Raw genomic sequence first — 22283 nt, forward strand, 5'->3', positions numbered from 1 at the left:
TACGGGTGATTGTGGGGGGATTGTGAGGTTAGAGGTAGCGTTTGAAAGGTGTTCTGGGCTTACAGCAGCATCTGTCTTCAAAAGGCCTCTTTTGAGTATTTGAAGGACTGCATTACTCGTCTCAAACATTCAGAATTCATACCTGAGTGTCCAACTTCGTGAAAAATCAGTCTATGGCATGTTGTGACCTTCTTCTTTCCAGTTTCCCTTTGGGGCTTCAAGTTTACCTGTGAAAGCAGGAGATTTTCCAAGTGATTTTAGAGCTGTCTAAGAATTCCAGTGATTCAAAGGGAAAAGGTCAAATTTTATCATGATCCCAGCAGACTGGGAGCAATGATAAAGTTACAAGTGTGGCTTTAAAGTTTTTTCTGATTTATTTCCAAGGTGCTCGTGCCTTTCGGAGTTTGGGTTGCCTTTACGTTAAAATTATTTTTTGGTAACACCTTTGTTTTCAAAGCATACAGTGTTCCTGTCTGTAAATATTGTACATGGTACTATCTTCAGGGATAAAACACAGTCTGTTCAGATATATTTAGTATTTAAATTACATCTGTATTTATCTTTTAATTACCTTAATCCAGAAATTACACCTGGAAGAATGAAAGCATTCAGAAGCAGAATTCTCTCCTTGAAACCTGCTTTACTGTATTAACATTTTGGGGAGGAGGGAGGAACACACAAAACAAAAAAACACTTTCCCCCAAGGTATATGGCATGGCACAGGGTATTTATAGCAGAAATTATCTGTAGCTTACATGTCCGTAACATTTTTTCATATCCTGTAGAATTGAGATACGCGGTGAGAACTCGTGGAAGGTTTAAGCTTCAGGCGTTAGCTTTGAGAAATACAACTCATTGAATTTGAACCATTGAAGTCAGAGTATTTGCTGTGGAAAGCTTACCGCTGTAGGAAACTGTTCAAAGGTGATCATGGCCCTGTACAGTGGTGTTTGTTGCAAATATAAAGAGGGAGAGTTTATTGCCCCCTTAAACTAAAGGGTTTGTGTGTGCTCCCGAAGCCCTGGCCAAGGAGGTTGGGTAAGGCTAATTACCAGTGCCAGAGTGGGCTGGCATGAGAGATCCAGTGCCTGGGTGGCGTTTGTGCTGTGCAGCGCACAGGTACTTCCAGAGAACCCAGCACCTATGTACGGTGCTGCTGTTGCAGTAGTTGGCAGGCAAAGCTCATTTTCTAGCCCCTTATCTTGTCAGGTTTCTGATCTTGGGTTGTATATTGGTCTTATCACTCCATGGGATGTATGTGGTGGCTTATGTGTTTTAAAAATGTATATTAAATAGTGATTCCAATCGATGTCTGTGACTTTGCTGTAAAACTGACAATCTCATCTCTGGTGGGGTTGTTGTTTCGTGGATTACCAGGTGTCTTTGACTCTCACTGAAGGATCTTTTATGTGAGATACTGACTGTTAATTTCCATATTATGAAATGACATCTTCAGTAAGGATCGTTATTCCCTGCTATCCTTACCCCTTCTTTGGTTCTCACCTGCTCTGCATTTCCTACTTACAAGGCCATTACAGCAGGCAGCAGAATGTTCTGCCTCTCCCTGGGAGGTGCCTATGCTGTGACTGCAGGGTAGGCTAGCCACACTGCAGCGTGAGCTTCCCCAGCTTGGCTTCCAGCTCTTGTAGATACCAGAATAAGCTCAGAATTGGGTTGAGATATCCATGTTGGTAAAGTGAGATGGGCTGTGCTGCTGCGGCTCAGCTCTGCGTTACTTGAGTCTCTTGGCTCAAAACCAGAGCGGGTAGTGTGCATCTGCGGCATAGATGCCAGAGTTAAAGGGGCAGAAGAAATAATCATGGTTTTTCTCTTAGCTGATGTGTCAACCTGCAGTGCAGGTTTACTGTTGAAAAAACTTTTTCTGAATCTGAGCATAACCTGCCTGAGAAGGGGGGCAGAAGGAGTAGGGACTGTTGTTGATTTTTGGGCATCAGTCATTGCTGAACACCTATAGAATGTTTTAAGACTTTTGCTTTCCTTGGGTGTGGGTCTCACCTTAGTAATTGAACCTTTAAGATGAGAAGGTTTAACAGAGTGGATAATTGAAAACAATGCAAAATGTGACATTTGTGTTTTGGAATTTAAGTGCCATTTTTAAATTTTATTTTCTAATTTGAAATCAGGCTAAGCTAATTTCAGAACAACTTGTGTAGATCAACCTTTATTGCATTCTCTTAGTTGGAAGATGACTATCACTAGTGTGGCGTGCCATTTTCCTTCATGCAGCTAGGAAAGGTACGAAGATAAGCACTTAACGGTAAAATGCTTTTGGCCATCAGTTGGTTTGACAAAATATCCAAGATACGGTTGAGTGTTTAGGTTGGATTTTGAAAACACGGAATCACAGAATGGCAAGGATTGGAAGGGACCTCAGGAGATCATCTAGTCCAACCCTCCTGCTAAAGCAAGCTCACCTGGAGCAGGTTGCAAACAGTCATCGCTGGCTTACCTCTGCTTCTTTCGAAGTTAATGGGCATGCCAGCTGATCACCGTTATAAAATCCCATGAGCAGAAGCTTTATCCTTGGCTCATTCAATGGTGTGTGATGTTTCCATTTGCTTTTAAAGCAGAACTGGATGGAGGATTTTTTTGCTGCTTTTTGTTTTCCCAGTACAATAAAAGAAAACATCCTAGGAGAGGGTTGAGTGAACAATAGAGAGATAATCTGCCACTGTGTGGTTAAAAATCCTTAAGAGTTGAGGGAACTCTGCCAGGCTCCCCCTGTGTTTTTTCTGGAATGCGTTCAATTCCCATATCCTTGGTTCTCTGGGAATCTCTTTTTTTTTTTTTTAATCATGCAATTACAATTCCCTGGCGCTTGTGTGTCTTTTCATTTTTGTATGTCAACAGTGTTAGTTCCAAGAGTGACTAGAAATAAGGTACCTAATATTTGGGTCAATCCAATCTTCCCAAACTCTTGAAAACCTTTACTATCAAGTTTCCCTCTGGCTATGTATCTGCTCATGTGCCTGATAAAAATTCTAAAAGATTCGTTCGACTGGCAGTCATGGTGCTTCTCCACAAAGGTGGATTTTTGCTAATTTAGTCAGCTGAGTTTAGTCTGAAGAGTTTAGTCTGAAGAGCAATGTCAAATGCTGAAGCAATAAGAATAAAAAAAGAGCAGTATTTGCCTGATCTTTAAACCAGCTGATAAATAAAGTATAATCCTTGAAGTATTCACATGTTATATGACAGAAGAGTAAATTAAAATGCAGGCATGGGTTTGGGTGGATCTGTAGGTAGAGTCCTGGCACATGGCTCTGTGTCCAGGGGGAGTGAAAGTCATGAATGAAATGGAAATCAGCAAGAGGACTGGCGGTCATTATTGCAAGTGTCATTAATTCCTCAGTGAGTAGGATTTTAGTCTGAGAGAAATAAATATTGGGACTTTAGTTAGCTTTTCTTGCCTCAACTCTTCACTCTCTAGTGCTTCCTCCCCTGCCTTGCTTTTCCTTGTAGATGCTGGTATGGGATTGAGAGCTAGTGCCAGAAATGCTTCCCATTGCTTGCTTCTCAGGATCTAATTTTGACCTCTGACAAGCCTAGCTCTCGATATCGCATGCTGACATGCTGCCGAAGATCTGTTGTAATTGGAAGATTATATAAATTGCAGTCTTTGATGTCACTTTAAAACAAAAGTTTCTTTTTCTTGTCCATCTAGGAGGCAGTAGTGATCCCTGTGCGTATTGCAGCAGAGTAATGCCACTGTAAAGTACAGCCTGTTTGATTAGTGCCTTATCCTTTCTGAACTTGAACCTGAATTGAATGTAACTATAAACAGAACGGGCTTTTGATATTGCTGAATGATATTGAGGGGTCATCAAATATTTCATGCATGCTCAGCTTAAAAAGGCAAGTACAGAAAAAGCCGTACTGGTTGTGAATGCTAATGTTGTCTAAAGAAACTTGTTAAATGTTGCAAAACTGTTTCATGGTTGCCTAAGAAGCTACAGAGTAACAGGAAGATAACTAATTGTTCAGTCGTAAATTAATCACTGTATAGCGAAGTTAAATGTACTACCAATATAGAAAATAAATAATATTTTAGAAACAGTGTAAACCCTAGTATAAAAAAAATGCTCGTATTTGTGTACATTGCTTAGGTATCTAGAAAAAACAGTTTTCAGCTTTAAGCTTCTAATTGTCCATTGCACACTGCCATGGGTTGTTTTTATCTTGGTCAGATAAAATACTTTGAAATTTCTGGCTTAGCACTTGCCACTGTTGTTTCAAAGTCCTTTTAAAACTAGTCTTTGTGTAGGCAAAATATTGTTGGGAGCACACCAGTGTTGAGTATTAATAATTCATTGCATTAATGAATTTTGCCCAAGACAAAAATATCATGCTGCTATGCAGTGTCTAATGAAACAGTATGCCACCATTAGCATGCACAATCAAAAAATGTTCCAGCTGGGGTTTTATGCCCTCCGATTGCAAGCTTTTGGGGCCTTATTCTTTGGACAGTATAGTATGATAAAATCCAGATCCGTGTGTAGGGAGCTAGAGAGCTGACACAAGTGTATTTTTGTCTTGTGAAGTTTCTGTGTCTTACCAGCTGCTTCGAACCAACAGGATCTAGGTGCCTTGCACGATTGGATTTGTCGTCCGAACTGTGCTTTTCATTGCTTAAGCTTGAAACTAGGATTTGCAATTTTATTCCAGTGACTACAACCCGATTGGTCCGTGTTCACCTGGACTGTTAACTCTAACATATTGTGATATGTTATTTTTTTTTAAATGGATAGAAGTTTAGTTAACAGATTTGGTTCTTCACAGATTTGGATTGTTTGGTTCTGCCAGTATTAGAAGTAGGTAAAACTATGTCTGGGGTGAAGTGCATGTATGATATTGCTCTTGGTTTGAAACTCCCCCCCAGCTCCTTGCTGAGGTAGAAGATTTTTCCCATGGATCACAGGTAGGCATTTTTGAACATCCTCCAGAAGACAAGTCCAACTTAATCCAGCTTCACCATCTTACCAGGATCTAGCGCCTGGTTTAGATTGCATTTACCAGATAATGCAATGTTTTTATCAGAACTGCCATTATCATCTGGGAGAAGCAATTCCTGAACAGCTTTGCCATCAGTGCTTTCTTTCATTGTTTTAATCCTTCAGAGGACCCTTGTGAAAGAGCTTGGACTCAGGATTCCTGAGCAGAGATGGCTGTTTCAGGCACTTAATTCTTTAGCAGCTTAGGCAGGGTGCTGGGCTCTGAGCTGGAGTCCAAGCAGACTGCCTCTCTGCTTGCTCTGCAGTAACTCCTGCAGGTGTAGCATGGGCGAGGAGTTGTGTAGAGCAGCCGTGACCCAGTTCTCCAAACAGTTAGTCAGCAGCTCATCCCAGTTCGGAGGGGTGACGTTCTTTAACTAGTTGGCAGAGGTATGGCCTGCTTGACTATTTTAATTGCTTTGAGCACACTACATTCAGGCCTCATGTATTGCTACTATCTCATTTAATGTCAATAGGTGTGGTTTTTAATAACTTTTAAACTTTTTGTGCCTCATCTTGATGTTTTTGGCACACAGGATTGAGAACTGGGCTCCACGTCCATGGTGAGCTTCCCACAAGCTCATTCCTGGAGCAGTTGTCTTTAGAAAAGCAGTGCAAGCCAGAGCAGGAAGTAACAGGTGCATCAATTTTAGGTCAGAATTCCATGTAGGCCTGCATTTCACCAAAGATGATTATACAACTTTGCATGTTTTACACAGTGTTACATACTTCACCTAAACAGGCTAAATCATTTTTTTTCTAATTTCTTGATTAAAAAAAAAATGTTGCTTCTTGTTCAGAGCCTCTGCTGTAGCAAGCATACATAATTGTGATGTTCTGTCATCAGGGAAGACTTCTTTTTTTTCAGAACTTTGTTTCAAACTTGTTTTGAAAATGAAATTACAAATGGCGATTGGAGTATTAGCTAAAATTATTTTACCTTCTGCTTCAGTATTCTGTATGAGTTTTTGCCTGTTTCACGCCTCTAAGCTAGTAAGTAGTGAGGCCTTTGGGCTTTGTAACTTCATTAAGTATCTGGGTATATCTCTGAGATGACTGAATAGCATTCAGCAGTGAACATGCCACAGAAGAGAATGCTGCGTTTGTCCGCCTGGGCTCTGGTGGGCATCTGGGCTGGGCTTTCCCCCTTCCGCAGCCCACACTTGCTTTTGTTGAAGTCCTCGAGGAGCTGTTCCAATCCAGATCTTAGGGAAGTCGTGTCCTGACTATGTATGTCTCACGTACGTTATTTCGGTGGCTTTTAAACCAGACCTTTGATTTCTCTCTGGCAGTAAGTTAAATCCTTCTAACACAACCAAATAATCTTGTAGGTCCTCCACCAGGCCGGAGGTTGCAAGCATAGAGCTGGCAGATCAGGATGAACGCCAGTGTTCACAGAAAGCTGTTGTCCAGGCACGGTCCTCACAGCCCACACGTCTGACAAGTATCATCTTTGCTGAAGATACAAGTAAGTCTTAACTTTTGCAAGCACACCACTACTTGTTTATGGGCATCCTGGCCTCCTCCAGAAACAAAGTAATGATTTAAAAGTGCACAAAACAAGAAATTTCCATTCATGTGCATAGTCATTTTAGACTTTCCATGGGCATGGTTTTTAAGTTCTGCTTGTTGAAGACCTCAGATAAGTGTTAGTGATATTAATGATTCATCCAGGAAAATGGGTAATTCTTTTAAAAGAAGGAAGGTGGGGTGGTTGAAAACAATTTTCAGTATGTGCTTTTTATACAATGCAAATTCTGCCATTTTGCATTTAGAAAGCTGGAAACTGCCTTTTTGTCTGTCATACAATATACCTGGTTAGTTTTTATAATGACAGATAGGCAAAACCAGATGGTCAATTAAATGTCTTGCAGTTGAAGAGGAATATACGGGCTTACTGTCTGTGGGTAAAAGTCATTAAGTTCTCTAGGACATGAGCCATGTCGGACAGTTGCACTGCAGAAACTCTTAATATGTACTCAAAAAAAATCTGTGACTGTTAGTTTAGATGGAAATTACAATTTTTTTAAGATTTATTCTGAAATTCAGTGAGGAAGGGAACTGCTTTTCTTGCTTGCTTAGCCACCATCGCCATTTGAACAAGAGTTCCTTAGTCAAGGTCATGACCTAGTTTCAGTTCCTTCAGTGTCTTGTGTCATTGGCTAAATTTAAAGGTGCATTTTGTCTTGTTGGTGTTCTTGATGAGCACATCCAGTGTTGCTGATATCATGTGTTCTTTCTGATGTCTCTTCAAGTGACTGGACAAGTGCTTCGTTGTGATGCTATAGTTGATATAATTCATGGCATCCAAATTGTGTCCACAACGAGAGAACTCTATCTTGAAGATTCACCACTGGAGCTAAAAATTCAGGCTTTGGATTCTGAAGGTAAGAGATTTACTAGTAGGAGATAAAATACATATTGAAACTCTTAATTGTCTGATATGTGCACTGGTTTTATTTGCCACACAGTTGAACGCTAGAAGCCAACCTGAGTAATTTAAAGGGAGTTCTCTAGATAATACATTCAGTAGCCTATTGGTTTCGTTTAAGTGTAAAAATCTACATACCACCTGAATAGGAAAATCAAACACTGCTTGATTTCCAACAACTTCTGCTTGCCTTTTTCCCTTATTTTCCTAGGATATTTAACCCTAGTGCAAAGGGTGTTTTTAAAAATTGGAATTTAAAATAATTAAAATAAAGGTGTCAGCTCCTAGCTATTCTACCTCCAGGTTAAGAGTGAGAATGTAATGGAAAAACTCCCAACACTTGTCCTGTTGAAATGGCCCATCAGGATTTAACTAAGCTGAGCAAGGCTGCACAGGAATGTGAAGTGGTCTGTTTTTTTGGGTTTTTGTTTGTTTGTTTGTTTGTTTGGGTTTTTTTTTTACTGAAATAGTCTAAAGAATTTTGCAGAAGGACATTTTATCCGAGTCCAATCAAACATCCAACAACCAGAAGGTGTTGAAGACCAACCAGCTATTGCTTGGATTAATATCCCTTAATTATTACAGAAACACTCACTTGTGGGAGATAGCATTTAGGCTTATAGAAGTCAGTACATTTGGATTGCATGCATAGTTGTTTAATAGGAGCAGAAAACTTCTGCTTTTCATACTGTCTGTAGCATCAGAAAAAGAACCATGTTGCTGGTAAGAATTTCATGCTTTGGTTTCAACAATCGATTTTTATGCACACATCAACACCCACACAAACAGTGATTTTTAGGACAACGACTGGGCTGAAAGGAAATGATATGTAAAGCAGCTATAAAAGGTTGAATTGTTTGGTTTGAGTACTTAATGAGCCATCAGACATTTGTTTGTTTGTAAACCGTGAATGCCAGGTTAAGTATGGCAATATGTTAATAATGAAAATTAATTTCATTTTCTTACACTATGCGTAATACTGGATTCTTGGCTTGGTGTTTCTGCAAACTCTCAGTTGTGCTCAATGGACAAATTTGCCTTGGAAGCCACCCAAGTTAGAGTCTGAACAGGAGCAGTGGTTCAAAACCCACAAAGAATGTTTAATCTGCGTGACTGAAACAAGGTGTGGGTTAGAAGTCGGAGGACTAAACTTCCCAATCTAAGTTCAGGCGATCAAGATACGCTCAAAAGCTTTGAAAAGCAGTTCCTTTTGACCCAAATAACCTTGGGATCCATCCTTGGGAGACCTTTGGACATACTGGGCTCTCAGTGGTCTTTCTTGGCACACTTAAAAAAAATTCAAGAGTGGTGGGTAGTGTATTGAAAGACATAATTGTTCAGGAAAAGTCAGAGAATTGAATAAGGGACTTCTGAACACTTTTTTTTTTTTTTTACTATTCAGAAGGTGAAAAATAAATATAAATAATTATCCACTTCAATTAATATTGGGAAAAATCTGCTTAGGCTTGCTGAAAACTTGCACAAAAAATGCATGCCAAGGCTGTTGCTGCAGCCTGTGTGAGCAGGAGAGAGTAGATGCTTTGTATCAGTTGCTGTACGTATACATGTTGCAGTGACGTAGCTTTATGTAAAGCTGTTAAGTGGGCCCTAGGGATGTAACAAGTGTGGTTTGGTTTGGGCTGATGGCGATTACTGCATCTTACGTTGCCAGATCATTGCATCTGGTATGGGTCAGACCATTCATTAGTATAGATGATTCCACTTCTTTGAGTATCGATATATCTTCAGGAATAGCTTCTTTCCTTATTATCTTCCATATATTCATTATCCAGTTATTTTTTTCATAAGCTGTATTTTTTAATCAGTTTCATTAACGCAGATTCCTTTTTTGTACATATTTTTAATAAGCTCCAAATATAAACTCAATCCTCAAACACTACTTTTCAAAGATTACTAATGTAAGAGAGGAAGATGGAGTTCTTTGGCCAAATTAAGTATAGAATGTAGAGGGGGAAAAAAGTCATGCTGTACACTGTTTTCTTTTACTAGTTGAATGTTGCTCAAGATATTTTATTATCACTTAACTAGAGGTGAGTTAAATAAGAGAAAGCTGTAAAGATGTGAGTTTGCATTTCTTTGGCTATGAGTGTGCAAGAGACACTGCTTCCTGCCCCGGCGATAGAGCAGAGCACCTCAAGATAGCTCTCCTTGTCTACTGGGTTTGTTCCAGCATTGCCAGGGAGAGCTGCTTTTCTGCTGGAGCCTCACAGAGGAGCAGCTCTGGGCTGGGTTACGGCTGCGGAGCAGGAGCGCAAGTCATTGCCTACATGGGCATCCGAGGAGCCTGGGAGGATAACGTTACAGCTGGCCAGGGCTGCTAGTCGGCAGCTCATGTGATGGCTGTGTGATCCTGCAGGGAAGGACAAAGACCTAATGCAGTTCTGACCAGCACTGTGTTACCTGTCTGCTCCCCTGGGTGCTGCCTCTGACAGGTGTAACCTGGAGGTGGCCGCTGCCCTCTGTGCTGCAGAGGTCTCTTCTTGAAGGAGGGAGATGCTGCATCGTTTGGGGAATGCCCATGATAGTTTGATAACCTCACCTTGCCTTCACAGTGAGGGACCCCAGCAGGAGCCAGGATATCCAGGCCCAGTGGCTGTTCAGGGGCTGCAAGGATGGTTTTGTGCTTTTGCTACCCCTTTGCTGTGGCACTGGCCGTGCCCAGGCATAGCCTCTCCACAGTGCCCCGATGTGCGTTTCTCCACTTGCTTTGTTATTTTCAATTGGAGCAAAACAAAAGAGCGTACTACAGCTTTGCAAAGCTAAAGCATGCATCGTTAACAAAAGTTTGACTTGAATACATGTTAAATAAACCAGTCTTAATTTTAATTACAATATTGCCTTGTGTGTTTAAATTTTTGTATTTAAAATCCTATTTATTTGGGATTCGGAACTAACTGCAGTAAGTTGTATAGAAGTGGGAGAAACAAGGTAGGCTGTGAGTTCTGTGAGTTGCATTATCTTGTCTTAAAATATTTTTGTGGCTTAAAAATGTCATTACCTTCAAAGATAAGAATTTGAGAATAAATTTGCTTTGATTCTTTCTTTATTAGTATAGATGTGAATGTCAAAGGAAAGAACACAAATGAAAATTTATTTTAAAACCGTAAATACTGGGATTTCAGTTCCATATTTATTGTCCCACTGGACACTGCAATTCAGAGCAAGACTCATTTTGAAGATTATAAAATGTTTCAGATTAGCAGACCATTACACTTCAGTGTAATCATGATAAATCTTTGCTTTCAGCCTGTTTATTTAAAACTCCCTCTTTCAGGGATAAGAGAAAGACATTTCCTAGAGGGAAAAGTCATCATTTGTGTTCCAGGCAGACTCTGTGTGTCTTATTTGTTTTTGTTTTAATCCGATCGTTTGATTTGTAGGAAACACTTTCAGCACATTGGCGGGGTTAGTCTTTGACTGGACAATAGTAAAAGACACAGAGGCTGATGGCTTCTCAGATTCCCACAATGCATTACGGTAAGTTCATTTACTTTGTTCTCAGAAGTCTCATGTTCATTAAGTTTGATGTGTATAAATATTTCCCCACATCAAGGCAGTTTACTGAACTGATGCCTAAAATCATGCTTATGGGTCAATTGTTTCGGGGTTTTTTTTTTTTTTTAAGTGCCTACTCGACAGCCTGGGCACTCTCATCTCTGTTTAATTTAACAACTAACAGTGTTAATGAGCAGCCCAGGTAGTTCTAATCCAACAACTAGAAATAAATAGATGCAACTGTTGATCTTCTTGAAACATCTTGTGCAAAGGAAAGATTTATCAGTAAGACTGTTATTTTGGAATGTCAGCAGAGATGTTTTTTAAATTTTATTTTATTTTTTTCCTCCTGTATTTGTTACCAAACCATCTTTGGCCTCTGTTTTGGTGGAGGTTTGTTTGTTGTTTTTTTTTTTTAATTTCATTAAGCATGTGCACGATGTGTAGTTTTACAGTGGTGACTTCATTGTTCTGTTCTTCAGGGTTCAAACAGAAATTTGAGTTTCCATCCTTATAATACTAACAGAATTGAAGGCTACTTAGTAGTAAGTACCTTGTATGGGATATTTTTCAAGTTGGACGCCAAGAGTTTTATCCTCGCACTGACACCAACTGGTGTCAACACACCAGGATCCTGTTATCTAGCAGTATTGTGCTAGTATGCATTATATTATATGCTGTGGTGAATCTTGCCTCAACATGAATGTTGGTAGAAAAAATGCCTCCAAATACATGAATTTGTCCAGACTGCTAACACATGAAACAGGTTTTTTTTTCTCAGAAAACAGTTTACAGACACTTCTTGAGTACAGCTTTAGTCAAAATTTCCCTAACATATAGTAAGCTTGTAAGATGCACCAGAGACTTCAGTTACTTCAGAAAACAGGTTCCAGCAAAATCTAGGTGGATTGCAGGACATAAAATAGTGTGGGAAACTACATCTTCCTTTAAAAAAAATGGCTTTATTCATATGATGATTCTGTGGCTAGAATGTGGGGAAACGAGCTCTCTTAGAGAGCAGAATGGTTAACAGCTAACTTCCATCCTCAAACGTATGTTCCAGATACATTGGAAATGTGTAGGAGTAGCAAACTAGACTCTTTGCTACTGGGTAAATGCAAACTCCAATTTTGCAGCCTTAGAGAAACAAACACGCAGCATTACCTGAGGAAAGCCTGTTAAGGCCATAAGATGCTTGAAGCTGCAGGTATGAGCGCATGGCCCTTACCCAGAGTGAGAGCCAAACAGTGTGCTAATTTTTTGGTGGGACGTACGATCCAAGCCCTACTCCATACGGAGCTTTTTGTTTCAGTATAAGTACTTGCTAGAGATGTGATTTTAGTCAAATAAATAGTGCTATATCCTCTGCTGTTAGCACAGCTATGAAATAATAAAAAAGGTTCTAATGGTGTTACAGCTTTGCAAAATAAGTGATAAACTGTCATAAGTATGTTAATATTCATAACTGTTCTCAATATGGCATTACTGATCTTACTGTGAAAGTGCACATAAAGCCAAAAGATCATGTACATACAGAAGCTGGCAACCTTTAAAACGTGGTCCTCTTTCAATTTCTGTCCTGTTGTTTACCCAGTCATAGCAAATTCCTTTCCTCTATGTTGTTACATCTCATTGAAATTTCTAACAGTTACTACAAGTATTCTGCCTGTAGATTTTTTTTTGTGGTCATTTATTAAATGCACACTAGCTTCTTCATGTAGGTCAAAGTTACGGTCTGGTTTGTTAAGCTGTTGCTTTTATAAACATAAGCTTAGGGTCTTTCACATCAGTTGTTCCACAATAACCTAGAGTTTTATAAAAACTGGAGGGATCATTATAGACAACATGTGCAGTCTTCTGATATCTCTTTAAAGCCCACAAACAAACTTCAAACAAACTTTTATCAGTCACAGAAATGAACTGCGGGTATCTTCAAGAATGAGTAAAATTTGGATATCTGGTCCCAGGCAGACATCTTCAATTTGCTTAAAAAATTGAAATAGCTGCGAATAGATGGTGGTGGTGTTTCTCTGTGGGTTTACAAAGATTGGTTAACAATTTTCTCTTTTCCGTTCACCTTTCAGTATACTCAAGTTCTTAGAATCCACTTACATTCCACCTTCGTATATATCGGAGATGGAAAAAGTTGCCAAGCAAGGAGATACCATTTTGGTGTCTGGAATGAAAACAGGGACTTCTAAATTAAAAGCAAGAATACAGGAAAGTGTCTATAAGGTAAGAAACTTGCATTGATCCTTTTTTTTATTATTATTTTTTTTTATTATTATTATTTAGTCTTATAATCCAGTGTTACAGGAGTACTGTAAGTTTGCCCTGCTGTATTGTTCCCAGTGTGGATAGCAGTGCATCATTTCTGTCTTACTGGGCTGACTCTGCAGCCCGTATTGCAGAAGATGACAGTGCTACTCTTGATCGCCCTGGAAGGGTTGGAGTTGATGCAGTTACCTCAGTGCACTTACCTAACCCAGGATGGTGCATGTGCTGAGATAATTTCTAAACTTGACTCCCTGATAAAAGGCCCAGCGGCAGAGGAATACACTTCAAATACTTCTGTGCTATTTTATTATTCCTGATATTCATTCACATTATATATATAAATAAAACTAGAATGATGCTGGATAGGTTGTTGGCCCTTTAGCTCTTTTTAAAAATAACCAGCTAGTACACTTTAGGTCTTTTTTTCAGTAACTAAATAGCTAGAACAAGGATTGCTATATTGGATATATATTTCCTGTTGTGATTGAAATGAGTGTCATGAATACTTCATTAGTATCTAATTCTACCTCATTAGATTCTGGTCTCCAAGGAAGGGCGTTGGGATCAGAATGTCAGTGCTACGAGGGTGTTAAGCTGCAGCATGGGTGGTCTTCCCAGCTGTTAGGTAGATCCAGGCTGTTTCTTTCTTTGTCATTTGTGGTGACTGAGTTTTTAATTTAATTCTGGTAAGAGAGTTGTTTTTTCTCTTAATAGAATTTACAAGCACCTGAGAGAATTTTTATAGGTTATTGCTTACAGGAATACTTGTCATTGCGCTAGTATCAACCTAATACTGCACCTTAAAAAAAAAATCCTTGTATAAAATGATGGGGGTTTTCTGAAGTTCATCTCATATCTGTAGTCTGCTTTTGCAGATTTGTGTTATTACATGTTGTACTTAATGTTTTTGCTTAAAGCAGAATTGCCTTGGAGTATCTAACCCAAACCTGTAAAAAGTGTTCTATGAAAATATTATCTAAATGTATGTAATACTAGTAACGTGGCACAAATAATAGTACATGTTGAGCATTCTATTTTTCTTACAGTTCTACCTTTGATAATTGTGCTGAATACAGTTACTCTATATGATAGCTGTCTGACTTCTTTTTTTTCTAGAATGCTTGTAGCTTGTTTAGTTTACTGGTTTAGTATTTGTTTTTCTGAGTTAGTTTTGAGCTGATACTGTAAGTGAAATTGAAATAATGTTCCGTTTGCAATTTTTTATGGCTTTATGGTTGGTAGTTCCTTCAAATCTTTCACTGCTGCCAGACAGCACATTTTCAGTGGACATCTGTCAAACAACTGTGATGGAATTTGTACAATTACCTGTTGTATTCCTAATTTAATAGACCTATGAGTTTGATACACATTCCTCAGTGAAGTTATAAAGGATATGTTATATGAGGTACCATGTTTTACAGTAGGGAAAATAAATTTCTAGATGTCTGAATAGTCACTGTGCATCTGTCTCAAGTTTTTCTGTATTCTCCAGAAAACTGAACCAAAATTATGTCCATACAGACTTGATTTTTTTTCAGCCTTGCACAGTATGCACAGAGCAGACCTCTATATCATTCATTGTCCTTTGCATTTTTCTGTTGTGACAAAATTTGAGGTAGTAGTAAGAGCCAGTTACAGCAAGTAATATTTTTTGCTTATAAATTATTGCTGCATTGTCTGTTTCAAATGGATGAACTGCTTTATATGTCATAGCTTTTTCTTTTTTTTTCCCCCTCAATCAATAGCATGTACATCCTGCAGAAGTCAGATTGCTTATTTTGGAAAACATCCTTTTAAATCCAGCGTATGACATTTATCTTCTAGTAGGAACATCAGTTAAATACAGAGTTCAGAAAATAAGGCAAGGGAAGATTACAGGTTTGTCCTGCTTTTTTTTCTTTCTTTTTTTTTTTTTTTTTGAAACTGCTGAGGAATTTTTAATTGTGTTTAAACTGCGTTGTTAAATATTTAATACTGTTTTCCTAAACTACATGACAATAGAGCTGTTTATTTTTTCTCTCAAAAAAATTAAGTCTATAAAGGATATACTCTTGCAGATTTGTCAAGGACATGAAGGTAAGGGTAACTTAGAATAGGAGCTAACACTGTCATTTTAGAGGTCCTCATTTATTTCACATTGACTAAGAAACTGTGTCTGACTTTCTTGGTTAGAACAAATTTAGATTAGCAGTTTTTCTAACAGAAAATGTTTTCTTGACAAATGGATTTGCTCCACTTCCACAAGTGTGGGTTAGCTGGATTTATGTCCGTTTAAAGGTATAGAAGTTTGTAACCATATCTGTTGCTTACAAGGAGCCTGTGCTGGTAATAATTTTTCTTTTTTTTTTTTTTTCTTTTTTTTTATTTCAGAAACTAGGTAAGAGATGTTTTACTGAGCTAGTAAACAGGGCTCGCTATATCAGCTAGTAGTACAGAATGGAGTGCTGTAAACTGTCAGTAACTCATAGAAAGTAATTTGATCAGTTTTGAAGCTGGGAATGAATTGGATACTAGGTCTAAACAATGGGATGATATTAGCTGAAAATTTCTGTTTCAAAGAAATCAAAGTTAGGAAAGAAGCTCATTTCTGTGTGTATTGATACAATCATAGAAATGCTATTTCTACAAGACATTAGAAATACTGATTTAATGTGTGCACCAGGCATCAATAAAAATTAATCAGCAATAATTAGCAGCATCCAAACACTGACACATTTGCTTTTATTGTTTCGTATGTTGTCTTGTTTTCTGTACAGAACTAATGATGCCGTCTGATCAGTATGAACTGCAGCTACAGAGCAACACACTTGGTCCCAAGGGAGATCTGTCTTGGCCGGTTGCCAAGTTGGACCAGGCAACATCAGTTGTAACTGCATTGCAGAAAGGACAAACGAACCTCATACTTGGGCACAAGAGTATCCTTCCTAGGTGATGCTTTTCCATCTGGATCTTTGTGGCAGGGGACAAACTTTGCAGCACAAAGAGATAAAATTATCCATATTTGTACCAATAGGCTTGAAAATCAGGAGCACCTGATGGAGCCATAGAAGGCAGCACTGCTGTGAATTCTGTCTCGGCAGAGCTGCCTGATGCCTTGAAATGTTCTAAGAAATTAGGTTGGCAAAAGATCAATTGAATCATGTTTGTTCCCCTCAGTCAATGTGGAAATATGATGGGGCTTTAATTTTTTGTATTTAGAGCAATATATTCTCTAGTGGGATCTCTCTGAAATGCTCACTGTCTTCCAGGATAGTGGGGATAACACTTATTTTCATTGTACAATGAGCTTTAAATATCCAAAGAGGCACAGGGAGCCCCAGAAACAAACTGATCTTTACTTGACTTTTGTCAAAACTTTTCTGTTCCTTTACTGAGACTTCAGGTATTCGCATGCAAGGGGTTTCCAGACTACCAAACAGCACTATCTATGTTGTAGATCCTGGGTATTTAGGTTGGTATTGGCTGCCATTTTCCAGATTGCTTAATATAATGTCTTGCTTCTGTTTTTGTGTTGTCTTTCTGTGCATATATACATGCTTCCATTTCTCGTATTGCTTTTCATAGAAAAGTAATTTTGTTCATAAAAGCTCAATGTGAAATAAGTTTTAGTAGTAAATATTTATTTATTTTCTTTCATCTCTGTATTCAGGAACAACAAAGATGCATCTTCAGAGTGTGGGCACCAGAAGCAAAATGCTTATATCCATTGCGTAAAGAGGCTGTTGCTTTATTCTGTTCAATATTTCCTGTTTTGTAGGATTTACAGTTCATCCAGGTGACAGATGGGTCCTAGAAACAGGCAGACTTTATGAAATTACAATTGAAGTGTATGATAAATCGAGCAACAAGGTGTATTTATCTGATGTAAGTGAAATGTTGATATCCTTCTGAGTGTCTGTCTCCTAAATCCTGGCTTGCTTTGAAATCAGTTGAACAGTTTCTTATTTAAATTGAGTCATTTCAAAGCATGTTGTTTCTTGCCTTTTCCTTTTCTCCCTTTATTTTGTTGTTTTGGTTTTTTTTAAATAAAGCACTCTGGGTGATTCATGTGAAAGTGCCCATTGGAGTCTAAGTGCTGTAGAAAGTAGAAGAAGTTGGACAATGCACTTCAGACATGTAGCATAGGCATTGCACTGGAAATTGCAAACCCATGTAACTGCTGGGGAGCAGTACTAATACTCATCTAATACCCAGTACTAATACTTCATCTCCTCAATCCCCGCCCCCCCCCCGATGTAATATTGTCATGCCTAGAGGCAATCTTTCCTATTAAAGAATGAGGTGTAAGGTAGGCTTATAACACTCTTGGGGATCTACCTGTTTCCTTTCAGCTGATTATAGGAAAAGCTTAGATGATTAGCTAAAAAATTGTATTAAATTACTGCTTTTCAGAAAATTGAGTTTCTGTGAGTGTTGCTTCATTTGCACTTATTTGCTTCCTGAGATCTAGATCTGAATTTCAGCTAAATCTCAGAAGCGATGTGCTATTGAGGTAGTATGTTTGTGTGTTCCTCCCCTTTTGTGTTTAAGAATGACAAAATGAAGAGATTATTGTAAAATATGGGTTATTTGGTGGTATAAATATTGGTCCTTTTAATATTAAATGTTGCTGATAATTTAAAAAAGTAAATATTTGCTGTGAAGTTAATACTGTATCTGAAAGATACAATCTGACTGAAACTTTCATAGGGAAAAGTTCCTACTCTGTTTCAGATAATGTTCTTTGAACTGTTACCAAATGATTGTTTTCTCATTGATTTGTTGCTAATGTGTTTTTGGCTGTCTGTACAGTATTAATGTCGGTTACCTGTGGTAATATCTATTTAATGTTCTGATTTTAGAATATCAGAATTAATACAGAGCTGTCCAAAGAGTATTTTGAGGTGCTGAAGTCATCTCTGAATGGATCATATCATTATGTGAAAGCAATAAAGAAGGGTCAGACCACTATTGATGCTGCATTGACATCAGTAGTAGATCAGGTAAATTTTTATAATAACTCTTCTGCTTTACCGGTAGAGCTAAAAATTATTTACTTGTGCAGTAGAGACTTAATAGTGACATAGTAGAAGGAAACCGAAGAATTATATGGGTATAAGCCATCTTTGTTTAAACAGATTAAGAACCAAATTCTAAAATCCTTACTTCAGGAAAACTGTCAATTAAGTCAACAGAGGATTTGCTTAAATAAAGACTGTGGGATTTTGCTACTGAGTGTGTGGCAAATGCCTATTAAACTAGTGGTGCACAGTGCTGATTTTTTTTTTCATGGCAGATACTTATGTGGGCACATATTGTATTGTTGTGCTGGTACAAAGGTCGTCTCATGCTCTCTGAGTGAATTTTACAATTTATTGTGGTAGGATCATCAGTGTCATACCCTGGCCTTGTTCTGCATTCAGTTACATTTGGAAAGTTTTCTATCATTTGGTAAGTGATGTTAAATGCTGGAATGAAAATCTGCCAAATGTATCAGCCTGCAAGTTTCTTCAAATTAATATTCATTAACTTTCTGCTAGTCGGGCAGGCTGCTGAATGTATGGCTAACTAGGGCACGTGGTGTGAAAGTGATTTGCTTTTGCTTGAACCTTGGAAAAAATTCAACATTTCAACCCATTTGCCGTGAAATCATTTTAGTGATTCCCTTAGTAGGATGTAGTAGATCCTTGTACATGATAAGCCATGCTCATTGCCTGTGTGAGAGAGGTACTCTTGAATGAAATGTCAGTTCCTTCAGAACTCCAGTAAGAAACAGTATGTTGTGCCAGAGGGTTATGGCATGACAATTACAATGAAGTTGTAAGGGCCAGTATTTCGGGGTGGGTTGAGGAATGGGTCTTTTAGGTTGAGTTTCGTCTTCCCCTGCTGCAGAGTAGAATGAGCAAAGAGTAAATGCAGGTGTGGAGTTACCAAATTAGTTCTCCAGATGAGGTCTCAAAAACTACGAGTAGTGAGGGAGTGTATTTATTCCTGATGTTTGCCTTTTAAATGAATGTGGGCACCTGTTTCCCCATAGTGATATTACTCTTTTAATACAATAGCACACTTTGCTGCGATGAGCTGACTATTTGCTCACAAGTAACACTGTTCGTAGGTGACTAAATAGTTGCTTTCCTTTCTCTTTGAGATGTTTTCAACTTCTCTAAGGACTAAACATTATTCCTAGGAAGTACTATTGTGTCATTTTATAATCCTGTGTTGTTGCTTTTTGTAGGATGGAGGTGTTCATACATTACCAGTTCCAGTGCGAAACCAGCAAGATGTTGAAATATATGTTCCCATAGTTCTTTCACCCAGTATTTTGACGTTTCCTTGGCAGCCGAAAGCAGGAGTCTACCAGTACACCATACAGGTATGCCAAAGAAGTATCAAAATGCAGGAAGCATTGTTCAAGCAGGCACAGTGAGGCCTGAGTTCACCTTAGATATTTTGGCAATATGCGACGATATCCAAAACTTTATTTGGAGGAGTTTTGTCCAATGTTAGTTGCAGTAATTAATGTCTAGTTAAAAATAAGCACACAAAAATCCAACAAACATAAATACCCCACCAACTTTTACCTCTTGTCTTTCATTCACTTCCTCTCTCCCTCATGTATGTACCACACACATATGCTCCAGAGTGGTTTGAAATCACAGAAAACATCTTAGGTACAAAGCTTAATAGTAATAATTTGAGTCTATGATTTACTCTAAAGGGATGGAAGTATGGGACTATGAATCGGAGTGTGAGGTGACTGCAGAAAGGGCATGACAAGATCCATGAGCAGCACCCTATCAACTTTTGACATCTGTATCCTTCATTCCCCACACATCTCATGTTTCTAATAAAAGGTTATGGGGAGGCAGAGGCCACAGTTTCATTTACAGTATGCCCTTCTAAAGGGACTTTTTTCTTACCTTTCTTACGTATGTTTTTGTTCCCATGACAATCCTTCCATACACTTCATGAACTGAATGGCTTGTCTTCCAGTATCCAGAGTATAGTCTAACTGGAGAAAAGAGTCCCCAGCCCAGACTCTCACCCCAGTACAATGATACCCAGATCCTGCACTCAGGTGTTTAGTGCACAGTTCCTACCTCTCCCTTTTAGCATGAAGTAGTGCTGAGTTCTGGGGCTGTCTTCAGGTAAACAGTATACAAAAAGAGGCAGCAGGACAGATGGTGTCTGGTGTAAACAAATCAGTCTCATAGGGATAAAACTGGGTTCTCTAGTGTAAATATAAAGTTTTGAAGCCATTGAGTTCAGTGCTGTCATCTGTACTTGTAATTTCTGTAGGATTAAAATTTGGTTTAGGTCATGCTATACCCAACCACACCAGCAGAGTGTGGTAAAAATTCTTAGTACAAATACGCATTTTCAGTACTTAATCGTACCTTCTACTAGAGTTCTCCCAGTAAGGGAAAGTAAATGTGGTTTTCTGTTTCCCACCTCTTTTACAGTTCTATTCTTGTCTCACCTTACCTTGCATATATCATCAAATATCTCACTAGAGAACATCCCTTTGTGTTACTCCAATAATCTGCATCAATATTCTTACTTCACTGTGATTTTTCTTTTTCATTAAAACCAAAAACTTTTTTCTCCGAACATTTAAATTGGTTTACATTTACTGAAATGGAGAACGTTTCCCAATCTGCCCATTTAACAGTCCTAGTGGCTGTTTACAGTAGCACACAGCTTGACTGTTGTTCCTGCCTGCAGATTAGTGTTTGCCTCCTACTTGATAGTTTTTGAGTCAGGCTATTTTAAATTGGTGAATACACTTTTTCTGAAAATAAGTTGAAAGGGATTTTTGGATCTAGCCACATTCTGTTTATAGCTAAAGTAACTCCTTCCAGATGGTATTGGAATGACTTTCAAGATTTACTTTGTCAGCTGTCTGGTTTTTTTTGGTTGCTTTTTTCATATTTGTGTTAATAAGATGGCTTCTGTTGCAAGTAAAAAGGGGAGGGGAAAAAAAATGTTTCCTTCCTTCCGTGCACTAGAGAAGTGAAGTGCCGTCTTTGTGAAGTTAAGTTTGTGGAGGTTATTTTTTCCTAGTGAGGGCGTCACCATCACTGATAGCAGTTTGTGGAGTGAAGTTCAGCCAACAGGCTGTGGATAATGATTAGACTGAACTAGAAGCTGGTTTACCCTTTCTCTCCTCGGTGCAAACTGACCACTGGAGAGAGAAATGTAGTAATGCATCTGGCTTGTCTGGCAATGAGATGTGACTCCATAGAACTATTAAGAATTAGGTATTTCTATTTTGTGTTTTCTGCTCATTTCCCTGTTTTAATTGAAAATATCTTTACAAAACATTCTGAACTTTTACATTCTTTAAATGTTTCTTGCCACATCCCATGAGTCTCCTTCTGTCACACACCATTACTTATTTATCCATTTGTCTTTGTCTGGTGCTCTTTCTGTAATTAGGTTGTGCACAGGCTCATGGGAAGCAAAAAGGGAAATGACTGTCCTTTTGATTTCTTACCCCCTTCTCCCCCTGCCCTGGTAAAAGTTATTAGCTGAGTTCCTGCATAATTTAAATTTGTTTTTTTCCTACACTTCCCTTCTAGACAAGATTTATCATCTTGTTCAGTTTTACTTTAATTATGAAACAGGTTAGAGCAAATGCTGAGGAAGTTAAATAAAAACAATACATGTAAACAAAAAAGTTGCTCCAATGTTCACCCTTGTTTTACTCTGGAACTTTGGAATTTATTTTGGAGTGTGAAAGTAGGTTTTTTTTTTTTACTTGCTTTAAAAACGCATTATTCTCATATACCTTTCTGCACAGTATTTGTCTCAATAGGCACTTCCTACAGTTCACAATAATGATGTTTAAAACCTATACACATTACAGCTTTGTAATGGTTATGTTTCTTCAGTAACTAGTATTACGCATCGAGGAGGACAATACTCTGCTTGTGTTTTTTGGCCCTTCACTTTACAAAATATGAACCTGCAGCAGATGTTACCCTGTCCTGGCTGCCGAGTGTTCGCACCGTGGGTGTAATAATTTGACTCTATTGATGTGAACCATAATATCAAATAACTAGTTCTTA

General features: G+C 38.4%; 1 protein-coding gene across 1 annotated transcript in view; it reads left to right on the plus strand.

The window, feature by feature from the left end:
- Nucleotides 1–5294: 5294 nt before the first annotated feature.
- NUP210 (nucleoporin 210) overlaps nucleotides 5295–22283 on the plus strand; it is a 60733-nt gene continuing 43744 nt past the window's right edge. The window contains exons 1-11 of the mRNA XM_009636654.2: nucleotides 5295–5341; nucleotides 6341–6477; nucleotides 7265–7396; nucleotides 10842–10938; nucleotides 13041–13191; nucleotides 14979–15111; nucleotides 15990–16148; nucleotides 16616–16684; nucleotides 16991–17097; nucleotides 18075–18215; nucleotides 19448–19585. Coding sequence (XP_009634949.1) covers nucleotides 5295–5341; nucleotides 6341–6477; nucleotides 7265–7396; nucleotides 10842–10938; nucleotides 13041–13191; nucleotides 14979–15111; nucleotides 15990–16148; nucleotides 16616–16684; nucleotides 16991–17097; nucleotides 18075–18215; nucleotides 19448–19585 — 1311 coding nt within the window. The remainder of the gene's footprint in view (nucleotides 5342–6340; nucleotides 6478–7264; nucleotides 7397–10841; nucleotides 10939–13040; nucleotides 13192–14978; nucleotides 15112–15989; nucleotides 16149–16615; nucleotides 16685–16990; nucleotides 17098–18074; nucleotides 18216–19447; nucleotides 19586–22283) is intronic.

Source organism: Egretta garzetta, unplaced genomic scaffold (genome assembly GCF_000687185.1).
Source record: "Egretta garzetta isolate BGI_Z169 unplaced genomic scaffold, ASM68718v1 scaffold553, whole genome shotgun sequence".
Classification (NCBI taxonomy): Eukaryota; Metazoa; Chordata; class Aves; order Pelecaniformes; family Ardeidae; genus Egretta; species Egretta garzetta.